General features: G+C 37.1%; 1 protein-coding gene across 2 annotated transcripts in view; it reads left to right on the forward strand.

Moving 5' to 3' along the window:
* The window catches only part of LOC144083315 (calsyntenin-2-like), a 120,281-nt gene that overhangs the window by 4,839 nt on the left and 102,068 nt on the right, over positions 1-13,374 (forward strand). Inside the window, exon 2 of one of the 2 annotated variants that reach the window (XM_077611042.1) lies at positions 490-675. In XM_077611042.1, the coding sequence (XP_077467168.1) occupies positions 612-675 (64 nt within the window). In that variant the 5' untranslated portion in view covers positions 490-611. Of the gene's footprint in view, positions 1-286; positions 676-13,374 lie in introns of those variants that run through there. The other variant, XM_077611043.1, reaches the window with a different exon arrangement.

The following is a 13,374-nucleotide window of genomic DNA, read 5'->3' on the forward strand; positions in this document are numbered from 1 at the left end:
TCCCCCCAAAAAACAACTGCTAAAATAAATTATTTAGAAAAACATAAATATTTAAAAAACATCCTCAAGGAGAAATTAATTTAAAAAATGGACAGGGCTTTTTTTTAATTGAATGCAATGCGATTCCACAACAGAGTTCTTTGTGTGGACGAATAGTTATTAGTACTAAATTCAAGTGTGTCGGTATGTGTACATGCGTGAGCAGATGGAACGAAGGTGGAAGATAAGGAGGGAGGGCTTTGCATGTCGATAGGTGGTGGAAAGGAAAAAAAAATAAAACCTCATCCCTCTCCTCCCTGTGACGTGTGCACCGGTAGAGTCCCGGGCTACTGTCGGTTTCTGGTCCCGTTTGAGCAGAAACCTCTCCATCCTCCACTTGTACTTCCTTTTCCACCGACGCGCACGGGGTACCGCGGATCCGTCTTTCACAACGCGCTTGCAAGCCTTGTCCCGAATCTATTCACCGACGTGTTCTCGTACTACTCGCAGGGTGTGAGGAGTGACCGACAAGAGTAGGAAAAGACGAGGAGGGAACGAAGGAAGGAAAGAGCTCAAGATAAATAAATTTTAAAAAAGCAAAGAAGAACAGAAAGGAGATCTTCACCGAGAAGATGCTGACAGCGGCCAGTTTGTTGGCTGTGGTCGCTCTGGGCTTGAGCGCCGCTCACTCCAAAGGTAGGAAATACTATAAGTAACAGTTCTACTGCATGTAAAGAAGCCATTGCGATACGGCACCGTGGGACGCTAAATCCATGGAGCAAATGTTGAGACCGAGATGCCCTTCTGATGCAGATAACTATTTGCTGCATGGTGTTAGCTCATTCCTCTGTCATTTTATCTGACTGCATCTCAATGGATTTATTTCCGGATGATAAAAGTGCACTGTTCTGAATCTTGGGTTCACGTGCCAAATGAAATTTATTACTCAATTTTTCAATCAAGTTTGACTTCATTGTTATTCTTTTAAGAGTAGTAATAACATGGCCCACAATAATATTATTGACGATAATTATATTCATCATAATTCTAAGCACAGCTGAACATTTTTTTTGTGCTTTCATTAAGTTCAAAATACATAAAGCTACTACCGCACTCGTACTCACATTGTTAAATTGTATAATCAATCACATTATAAGCATGTAAGACTTTAAATACAGCTATTAAATTTTATTTCTTTAGATTCTTCAGTTGTACATAAAGTGTCTGTTTTTACATACACAGAGCTTTAATGCATCAGTCGAAAGATCAACATGCCTTAATTATAGCCCATTTCTAAGATTTGATCTCAAATGTATCATTAGTGGGGGCTTGATATAATATTTTAGCATAGCATTCATGTTATAATAAAATCTATTACTATATTTTTCTGCTCTTTGGTGGATATACTAGATCAGGGGTGGTGAACATGCGGATCTCGAGCCACATGCGGCTCCTGACCATAATGAACGTGGTTCTTTGCTTCTTGTCATATTTTGTATATAATGTGGTTGTTTGCCTCGTTTCATGTTTCTCTTATTTTTAATCTCTCCGATTAAAAACAAATAATAAATTATATTTAAAAATAATTTGGCAAATTAGATTTTATGCTGCTTCCGACGTAAGGAGTGGCTCTTTTGAATCTCAGTTTAAAATATTTGCTTTTTGTGTCTAACTTGTTCGCCACTCCTGTACTAGTTACTTGCAATGTTACTTATTTAAATATCCATATCTAATTCACTGCATTCTGGTCCCTTTTAATGTCTTTGAAACTATTTGAGGTATACAGTTTTGCTATTAAGCTGCATGATCACGTGTTTGCTTCTTAACAGTAACTGAGTGGGGGAAATCTAGTTAGTTATTATTATTTTAGGCATTAATCAGGATTATTTCTGTGACTGTTTATTTCTAGTTCATGATTGAATCATCAGTGCTTCTGCTCAAAACCTAAACAAATGGAACTGCTCAGATTGTATTAGTTGCCACTTTTTCTTTTTTTGTTGCCATTTCAGTCCATAATGTCTATCATTTACTTTGAATTATGGAGCTCATATTTTTCTTAGTTAATTAAGTCATGTATTATATCCACTATAAAGACAATAAATATGACGCAGTAATGTAAATGATCAACATACTAATTCAATATACAGCTGCAAAAGCTCATTAGAATATCAAAACATATGACAAATACCCTAAACCACAGATATGTGATAATGACACCCAGATGTCATAAATATGTGCCATGCTGTTGGCAGTCGCGCTTCATCGCTGAGCTAATTTTAGGCGTACCAGTGTCCCCGATGCAGCATGTCTGCTCAATTCTCTCATGAGCTTGGCATTGTGCCGTGGGTAAATGTGGCAACAGGTTCTTTGCTAATCAACTCCCTGCAGACTGAGCTTGGCTTTTGCACGGGAGAAAAACAAGGTGACACCTGTCAGTTTGGCCTAGCTTTTCTGACACACGCGTGTGTGTGTGTGTGTGTGTGTGTGTGTGTGTGTGTGTGTGTAAAGATGTCATCCTTGGTGCCATTTGACACAGGGAAGAAAAGTCTGTTGGTCCATGGCAAGCTCCGATTAAAAACATGCAGGCCTTGACCTGGCCTCCAGTTTAAGCTTTGACCTTATATCTATTGAACAAGCAACTTTAGAGTGACGTGTACACATTACCGTCGGAATTACTACGTGTACTTTTGTCAGTGATTGTATGACCTTGACGGTAGAAGGGAAAATTACTCAAATGTTTACTTCATTTTTCAGCCGTGTATTAATACATTATATATATTATATATTTTACCAATTTCCCTCAGGCATAAACAAAGTGCAAAAATGTTAGAAAGTTCACTTTAAAACCTGTTTGCACAATGTGTGATTGATTCGCCTGTCCATATGTATTTATTTGACGCTTGGCATAATCATATACTATTAGGGCAAGGCTGTCTAATGTGCGTGCCACAGGGATTTGTAGCTCACTGATATTGTACGTACATAAATGCTTTTATATTTTTAACAAGGGCCCCGCAAAACCAGATTTTTGCAAGTTGTGTGATCAAGTGCGTGCACTACTGTACTTTGCTCAATTTCCTGCTATTGTCAATGATAGATGTCCAATTTACTTTAACTTGGGCCAAAAATATACTGGTCTGGTCCACATGAAATCTAGTTGCCATTAATGTTAAAAATTTTTGTTGTGTTTTACAGTCATATGTGAATAAACAGCAACAAACAACACTTTGCAAGAATGGTTTAAACCTAACAGCTCTTATAATTCATGAAATCCAACTCAAAATAGTTCTTTAATGTTATATGTAGTGAAGGATGCCCCTTTGTAGCGCTGGTATGCAATGCTGTTTTCCAGATAACTTTGAAGAGCCGCTACTCCTGTCATTTTCTATTTAGCCACCGATTTGTTCCAGGAAAGCGTGGACGTTCATTCTCCTTTAACTGGTGTCACCCCTCGAGTCATCCTTTTTAAGTTGGTGCGTGTGTCTAAATGTGTGTGTATCCACTTAGTATGTGCTTCAGAGTTGTCAGCAATCAGGATTTAAAGAGCTAACATTTCGTGCTGTGCATTCAAGTGTGTTTAGGTGTGTTTGGACACGGACATGTGGGAGCGTGACATATTGCAGCCAACATGTTGACAGCCAAGAAATATGCAGAAAAGATGTTGGTTCAAACTAAAATATTGCCCTGCAGATACATTCTATGACTCAAATACGTTCACCAGAACTGACCGTGTCGGCGCTCAACATGGGGAATCATCAGGCAGTCAAGTGAAAAAGCTGCCGAAATTCAGCTCATGCTGCCTGCAGCCATGCTTTTCTGTAATTCCGAGCAATATAAACTCTGAATTTAGATAGCTCATTATCCACACAGTATATTTTAATTCAGATTTCCACTCCTACTCTTTGTTGAGTTAAGATTTTTGCTGCTTCATTATGTCCAGATAAATATACAGCACACTTCTACTGTCAGGCTACATACAAGAAACAAGTTTCAAGTTTGAGCAAGCTTTAGTGGTGTCTCGAGATATTTGGTTTTGTTGGCATTGGGTTCCATAATTCAGAATTTAATCCTGCGTTTCAGTATGTGTGTGGTTGTGTGTTGTATTGTGTTTATGCAACATGAAAAAGGGTAGGAAGCAAAACAAGGACATTTATCTTTGCTTATTGGAGTGGGAATGTGTATTAGAGGGCATGCTATAAATCCTCCAACGAGGCCTTGACAAGAGGTGGGCCAAATCCAAGCTGGTCTACTGCAGTCAGGCAGCAAGGCTCAGCAATAGGGAGGAAAATCACACATATTTATAACAGTGTTATGCCTTGTGGTTTAATGCAATAGCCTCTCTCATTTCTGGTCCAGACGGTTGCTCTGTGGTGATTTACTGTTAGCAGAGGCAGATGAAACTGAAAGAAAAAAAATCTAATACAAGTTTTATTATACCAGTCGTTATTGTCGAAGAGACATGTTTTGTCACTGGACTTTGAAAAAATATTCATTTAATTTAATAATGTATTTTTTACAGATGTTTTTATTTACTTTTAAGATGGTTAAAAAAATTGTCTTGATATTATGGATCAATGGCGTTAACCACTTTGGAATAACAGTGAACAGGTCCTCTCAGCACTATTTCTATATCCATCATTTTAGGAGTTATACATGCAGTTATGAAAAATGCGTTACTATTGGAATTGTTTTATACTATATTAAGTGGTGGTGTTATTGTTTCAGTTATTTTTTATTGTCTATTGTTTGTAGTATGTATTCATTTGGTGCAAAGTTTTCGTATGTAGCTGGTTAACAGCTTTATAAGTTTTGACAAAGATTGAGCTTGCTTTTCCATTCTTAAGGCCAATACCTGTTTCAGATGAGTCCTTCTTGTCTTCTTGAATATGAGATGTCCATTTCCTCCTTGCAAATTATTAGTCTTCATTAGCAGTCCAGTCACAATACCCAGACAAAAAAACATAATCGCTGTGTATTTGTTTAATCTTTCGCAAGGTTGATGATTATCCACAGGTACTGGCAGCCTGCACAAACATATTAATCAAGCGTTCATTGTTTCCCTTTCACATGGCATTAGCGCGCACACACACACACACACATTCACACGCACTCACGCACGCATGTAGCGCCTACAAACACAGACATGACCCTGCTGTGATTATTCATGATGTTAAATGCTCATACAATCCTAAATCTGTTCTCAGTTCCAACAAATCCATCCATTCAGGTAATTGTTGCCTTCACCTATGTAAGATACCTAGAAAAACTGATGTACTTGCACAGCACACGTAATCGCAAACATTTTTGTAATGGCACGTGCACACAAACATAATTTGAATAAAACATTAAAGAACATAAATCACTGAAAAAGGCTAAGTCAGCAGTTAAATTTTATTAGTCAAGTTATGCATTAAAATGATAAAAAAACGTTCTTTGGTCACAGTGGTAGTACATCTTATCAGTGTCTGTGTGCCTGGCAGTCATCCAGCCAGCAAGCAGACAGTCTGTTACAGTAGCTGATGATAGCATTTCTTAATGTTTATTCATATGCATTTGTGATTCCTAAATGACACACAAACATGCACATTCACATTTATTTATTTTATGTATATATATATATATATATATATATATATATATATATATATATATATATATATATATATATATATATATATATATATATATATATATATTCTTTAGGTAACCATACTACAGCGAGATAGTATGCATGTGAATTATAGCTAAGCAGTACTGTGGAACGCTGTCCTTGGTGCTGAAACGCAGCAGAAAATAGCAATGGCGCAATTCATTGTCCAAGCATAGGTAACTTTTCCGGGAGCAGCCATGTGCTTACAGTTGTGTGCAAAATGATTGGAGGGGTGGGGATAAGTGAGAAAACACTCAGGACTAGACAGACTGTCACAGATATGATCAGCTTCAGCAGTGATTGATGAGTGACAGATTGGCAGGCATAAATGGTTGGGGAGTTTTCAGCGTTTCAATGATGAAATGCATTTATTTCTAAGAGAGTGAAAACACATGGCAATTTTTCTGGATCAGGGATCATAAATTATATTTTGGGTGGCTGCATGGTATTTCTCAGGGTAAAGGTCTGGATCATTTATTTATTTATGTATAATATATATTTATATATAAAGGTGAACAAGGCATTACGACAAATTGATTTTCCTGAGACACAAGCACACATCTAAACACTTAAATCAATTCACATTTTATTAAAAAAAATAGAGATGTCTCAATTTTTATCACATCAGAAATCGAGACCATTACTTAATTTTCAATGTAGAACTTAACACAAACTACAAAGAAAAGATACACCTGTGTATTTCATTTAGTTACAGAGCTTTAGAAACAACTTCTTTAAAACCTGTGCACATTGAGTCAAGCAAGCAATTGTGTGCGTTGTGCACGCACTCTTGGATACTATTTTTTTATATCATATGTGAAGGTTATTTAATTGACCTAGTCAAGAATGTATTATACCCTCTGTGTAGGTAGTAGAACAGAAGCTATACAAAGGTCAAGTACAAATTCTCACATTTTAGTAGATAGGCACAATTTAAAAGCAATTTTGTAGGAATAATTTGGTCCAGTTATTGGATATTTAGCTTGCCCCTTTTTATTCCCGTGATCTGGTAGTTCTTCAGGCTGAGTGGTATGTCCCTTCATCCTGCTATATGGCGCTTAAACTCTACCACTATGCTAACATGCAAGAATATCTGGGTCACGGTGTATCTGCTCCTCCCACTACTTTTTCTCAATTCATTCCATTCATTTACACTTTATACAGTCAATGCATAATCTATGAATGTTCTTTTTCTGTCTTTGTCTGTGATATAAAGCCTATAAAGAATCTAATCTCCTTCTTCATCTTTGGTGATCATATCTCTCTCTCCCTCTCTCTCACTTTCTCTCTTTCGCTCTCTCTCTTGGTTTCTTAGAGGAGCATTAGTAAGGAGGCAATTACAGAGAGGAAGAGTATAACCCAGGTCTTATCGTCATTGCTCTCTTCCCCTAGGATGTAGTATCTCACTCTCCCTTCATCTGCACTTTCACTTTCAGCTCTTCCCTGAGAATTCAGTGATATTCTCAAATTGGAAAGGTTTGGGCAAAGATTACTTTAGAGATTTTAATGTTTTTAATCTGACTTCTGCCTTCATCTTCTCCTCAAAGGAGGTACATTGGATTTTTTTTTCCCCTCTCTTTTGAACGGATGTGAAACAAGGCTAAATCTGTGTACTCTGCGAACGAGGCATGTTGACAGTCTCGTGCAAGTGAATGCTCAATATCCATCCACACGTCCAAGCAAATCCTTGCTGTTTACATTATTCATCATGAAAACCGCAAACTCAAACATTTGCCGAGAATATCTAACAGCATGTTCAAATGAATAGGGCTTCATGATTCCCTCAACCGTGAATACTCATGTATTAGTGGAGCCTTGCTGCAAAAATGTTATAATTAACACAGTATAGGAAGATGTAAAAATGGACAGGCACGAGACAGGTACACACACTCTGACAGAACTCCTCTTCTGCTGTTTGCATATCATTACACGAGCATACCCGGCTGTTAATTTGCCTGTATTATCTAATGTGTGTGTGTGTGTGTGTGTGTGTGTGTGTGTGTGTGTGTGTGTGTGTGTGTGTGTGTGTGTGTGTCTGGTATACGTCACTAGTTTAATGCGTGTTCTTTGAGTAGTGGCATGATGTTTTTGGCCGATCCGTGCCTTTGCATGAGTGTTTGCGATAGCTACCTCGGGTTCTCATTACAGGGAGGGTGAGCTGGCTGGGGTGGATCTTCTGTGAATTTAGGGGCCCAACACTAACACCGTTGAGAGAAGTACTTTTGCTGCATATTCATTTAGAAGACTGCAGTTTTTGTCAAAGACACGTTTGACCGTCTAATGCAAATACATTCCAAATCGACCTTTCTTTTATTTTTATTTATTTATTTATTATTGTTATTTTTTTAAGTATACAATATTCTCACTGTCACTGTTATCATCTGTTTTAGCCGTTTAGACCCAACAGAATTACTAGTGCTCTTCTACTCAACATGTAAAATATATACATATATTTTACAATGCAGTGTTAGTACGCATTCCAGTTTGCTGATTCAGCCCCCTCACCTCCATCTACCCAACTCAGGAGACCCCCCCCCCCCCAAAAAAAAACAAAAAACATCAGGACTTAAAATAGAATAATGTTTAAATTTCAGGAAAACATATTTCTCTGAAACTTGTGTTCCTATTTAGAAATATCGTTTTCACACTCATTCACACCCAAAAATATTTAGTTTGAATTTTTTAAGTTGGAAAACCTAGTGATAAAAGTGTTGATAATGAGCAGGATAAATAGAATGTAAACATTTTCAAATTTAAATTTATTTTTCTAGCAAGGGTAGATAGATACTCATGGCATTATAACAGTTAATTAATTTGTTTTTGTTTTCAAAATGCAACATGTAATGTAGTTTTCAATATGTCAATAATTAAGTTTTTGTGTGGAGGATACTTAAATGGTCAAATTATGCGAAACTGCTATTGCTTAATGAAATTAATGTTATGTTTTTTTCTTCCAATAGCCCCTCCTGGGCTGGCTGTTAAAAGCAATAAAACATGAAGTTGAAGAAAGCTCTTTAAGTGTCATAAAGAGGCTTCCATCTGTTGTTTGTGTAGCCTCTGGATATATTAACATTACCATGTCAAATGAGGTGTATTCGCTCCACTTGAATAACAGGGTGACACAAAAATCAGGAACTATTTAACAATCCAGTTAAACCAAGAAAGGAAAATATTTTATTTATTGTAATTTAAACCTAAAAAAATGCCAATATTCTCTTATGTTTTTAATATGTTACTTAGATGGAGCCTTTCTGTACTTATATGTATTCTTGAAGTCTGCTGTTGAGAGTCCATATTGATTGCTGCAACATTTCAATTTCAACCTGAATTCACTAGGGCTACTAAAATGACGTAGTGTTTACTTTCTCAAGGTCTGCCAATATACTTCAAAAATTCCCGTTCTTTGGGATCACTCTTTATTCTGTAAAGTGTGATTATAAAATAAAATTCAACCAAGGAATTTGTTTTACCGCATTCTGTACGTGCCTGATGCTTTTGCACCACTTGATATGTTGCAGAAGTCTTTAATGTGAGAATTACACAGGCACTTATAATAGTCACGGTGGAATTACCCTGATTTTTCTTCTCAAATTGGACTCTCAATTCATTTAAAAGCAAATGACAGGGCATAATTGGGAAAATATTCTCATGCTAAATCGTCTATGAAACTTCTTTCAGTTAGTTGAGATCCATTTAAAGCTGTGCTTTAGATGCAAAATGTACAATTTTCAAAAGTCACTTTATAATCCTTTTGTCAACCTCTCACAGTAGGCCAGAAGACCCACAGCTGTCACCACATAAGCCTCACCATTCACACAAACCTGCACCACTCAAATATCAATGACCACTCTTTTTATGGCATCCCGTATCCAAGATCATAGATTTTAACTTGCTGTTATTTGACATTTTCATGCTGGGATTTTGAAAAACTCAAAACAGATGATATACATATTGGTTTCAATGTTTTATTTATGAGTTTACGGTCAGTGTGTGATGACGAGGAAGTGCTCGTTTTGTGTCTTTCATTAGGGAAAATCTATCTTCACAGACCTAACGCATCATTTTGCTGAAAGCCGCTTGCTTCTGTGTGATGTACTCACAAGCAGGAAAAAAAAATTCTACTTCAGTGAGCTCTGTATAAAAGGCATTGGGTGGTGATAAGTTCCCAGTTGACTATATATCTCCGAAGGGTCAGTTTTGCAGAGACTTTATGGGTCATTGATGTTTGCTTGTGTTTCGCTGTTTTTCATTCAGCCCTTTTTTTTCTTTAACCATGGCCTGGTGTTTATTTTTCTTTTTGGTATTGAAGCTTTAATCCACGGCATCATGTAAATGAAATGACTTCGTCATCATGTATTCCTTCGTCCTATTTGCAATACCGGAGGGTAACAGCTTTTATGCATATGGTAGAGAAAAGAGATGACAATCTGTGATGGTTTCAAGAGGATATAAGAGGCGATGGAATTGTTGAGGTTGACTGACAGGTTGAAAATGAAGGAAAGTGAGGAAAAAACAGAGGGTTATAAAAACCTTGTTTTGAGCATCAACAAATTGGAGCGAGATTTATCTGAATTACTTTAAAAGATGCTATCTTTTGAATTTTCATATAAATAGCCACTTCTGAATAAACAGGAGATATCTTCTCTGCTTCGGCTGCCGACTACCATTTGCACATTGAATGAATATTATGGTTTGTAGAACAACACATATGACCTCACTATTCTAAGTGCACCCAAGAGTATTTACTGTATTTTCCAGACTATAAGTCAGTGTTTTTTTATATATATATATAACATTTCGGTAGAAAATCGCCTGGAGCTTAAAAAATAACTGAGAAGGGCTGAACCAAAAAAACATTTTTTTTTTTACTTGTTTTGGCAAAAAAAAATATATTAGGCCTGTTTTTGTCATTGTTACTCTTATTTTCACTATTATTTTAAATGATTTCCAAGATGACATGTCTGTTCTTTGGTTTGGATTTTATCAAATAAAAATTCCCCCAAAAAGGCGACTTATATGCTATTGTGAAATATTCAGGTGCGACTTATAGTCTGAAAAAAAGATATTCATACAAAAGAGAGTGATCTTAAACTCCCTTTTAGTTTAACATCTCCATTTGTAAATTACAAAGATGTAACTCACAGATGCAAAAACATTGGAATGAAAATTGCCCCAAGGCAATATTTCAAGCAAAACTCAGAGAAGCTCTTTTTTTGGAGCATGCGTTATTCAAATTCCTAGAAAACAACTCAATACACCATAGTTTAATTAATCACAAGGCTTCCAAGGAGAAAAACACCTCAAGATACTTACAGTGTATGTGAATAAACATAACAAGTTTGGGAATAAAACAACAACAAAAATCTTACACATAGAATCTTTTTGAAATGAGACGTGACACGTTTGTTTCGTGAGTTGTGGAACAGAAGACTTCATTCACAATTGGAATTAGCTTGTTCCTCAAGAGCTACTACAGCTGCTGTCAATGAACCTTTAGTATATTTTGCCACTGTTATTCATTTGTTTTTGTCAGTCCTGCAATCCCTTAAGTCTCTGAAGCCCCATGATGAAATATAGAGGTGACTTTGGCAGTGTCAAGGAAACAACGCAGAGGAATACTGTTGCTATAAAAGCAGAGTGATGCAATCAAGAGCCCATGAGAATTCATTGTAAACAAAATGTTAAAAGCCAAAGCCAAACTGCTTTATAACGCCTTATATCTTCTTGCTCATCTGTTTGGTTTTGCAGCCTATATACATACACTGCAAATTGGTCATTTTTATTATAGCTATAAAGTTAATACAACATCAACCACACTGGCCTTTAGTTACAGATGTACTCCTACACTTTGCTTACTCTACAGAGGAACATTGCAATCGATTCAGGTACCTATATAACAAAACAAAAGTAGCACTCATCCTTCTGATTTCTTCTCTAATGTCATCACTATATAAAGAAACCCAGTTCAAACGGCAGCCATGCATGCCTATTAGCCTAGGGAATTGTTTGTGATCAATTAAATAGTGGTATTTACATTACTTTGTAAACTGGCCTGAATATCATATACGCAAAAATGCTTATGTACTTCTTGCCCAGAGTCAGTTGGAGCAGGCTAAACTGCTGCAAATAGACAGAATATCAATGGAGAATGCAACTGCCAGAGACAAAGTTTTATGGTGACATTTCTAATATAAAAATAACCCAATTAACACTTCAGATATTCTCACAGTTGTCCATGCCACAGTGGCTTTTGACTCAATGTGAATCATTTTTTTTCTTCATTTGGGTTGTCACTGGGCAACGGTTATGCTTCAATACCTATGAGCTACGGAAGCACCACGTCCAACAACGATTGCCAGGGCCAACAGTCAGGCTCTGTTGAATTGGAATGCAGCTTATCATCTGTATGTGTGTGGGTGGATAGCGTGAATTTATTTGGCTTGTTTACAGTTTACAGATCACATTCTGAGTCCTGTAAATCCATAAAAAATGACTGTTCTTAACCGTGTCAGATCCGGCACCTCCCATTTAGTTGGATTATTGTAGGTTTTAGCTGTCTATCTTTCTGTCTTGCTCAGTGTGCGTTAACCTAAATTATAATGTGAGAAAAATGACACCATCAAATGTATCCACTTCCCCAAGTTGCGAGATGTACACATACTTCTGAGGCCTGTTGAACTTTGATTATCGCTATGAGGGAAATTAGTATTGATCAGTTTAATGGAAGGTATGGTACCCCCATTGGTGTGGTGATGTCACAAGATCGTAGACAGAGACACGTTCAATCGGGCCTGTCTGAAGAAGACACAGATATAATCAATCCATCACTTTGATGTCACTTCTTCCACCATCGATCAGCCACCTTAAGCTAGGACAATGACCTGAAAAAGATCTGAAATAGAAGAGGAGCTTAGAAAGACACCGTTAAGCCAGCCTGCTAAAATATTGTCCCTTCTGTGCCCAAGCAAATTGAGGGGTCATGGAGAGGCCAGGCTTGTTGACATTAAGTGACGAAAACCTGTTGACATTACATTTACTGAATACGATCTTGCCACAGTGATGGCGCCAAACAAAGAATCAATAGTTTTCTCTTTTGGATAAAATGTATTTAAAAGCATTCCTGTTCTACTGGCGCATCTATTAATCTTTTAGCAGTCCACAGCCCTCCACTATCTCTGGATGGTGAATTTTAAGTAGCTTTACCAACAAAAATCAAGCAGTAGAAAACCAACCACCTAAGCTCATCTTTTGTCTCCAACCATAGGCAGCTCCATCACTTACTGTTTTACGCTTTTCTTGTCAATAAGCACAACTTATTTTGTAAGTCAGTTTTTAATTATTTTCTATCATCCACAAATCCCAAGTTATAATTGTGTCAGGAGCGGCTCATTTGTCCCTGCTGGCTTGCCGTTGGGTTAGAGCAGCTGCAAGTGATCCTTGATTACCTCCTGACGTGTATTTAAGCACCACAGAAGTGGTTAGTCATTGTCGGATCATCCTGCGTGACAATGCTTACATCGCCGTAAAGGTACAGTTCTCCCTGCTCCGGTTTTGTTTTCATTTTGGGATGTACAAGTCCTTGTTATTTTGAAAAGCTTTTGAGTCATTAAAGTTACTGTCATGAGCTCAGTTCATCTCGCCTCCTCCTGCTTCTCCGCTACTGGGTCCAAATCGCCACGACGTCTCGTAACAAATTGTATGCATAACATTTGTCAAAATCAGTCCGCAACATGGTTTAGGTTTGA

This window comes from Stigmatopora argus, chromosome 10 (genome assembly GCF_051989625.1).
Source record: "Stigmatopora argus isolate UIUO_Sarg chromosome 10, RoL_Sarg_1.0, whole genome shotgun sequence".
Taxonomy (NCBI): Eukaryota; Metazoa; Chordata; class Actinopteri; order Syngnathiformes; family Syngnathidae; genus Stigmatopora; species Stigmatopora argus.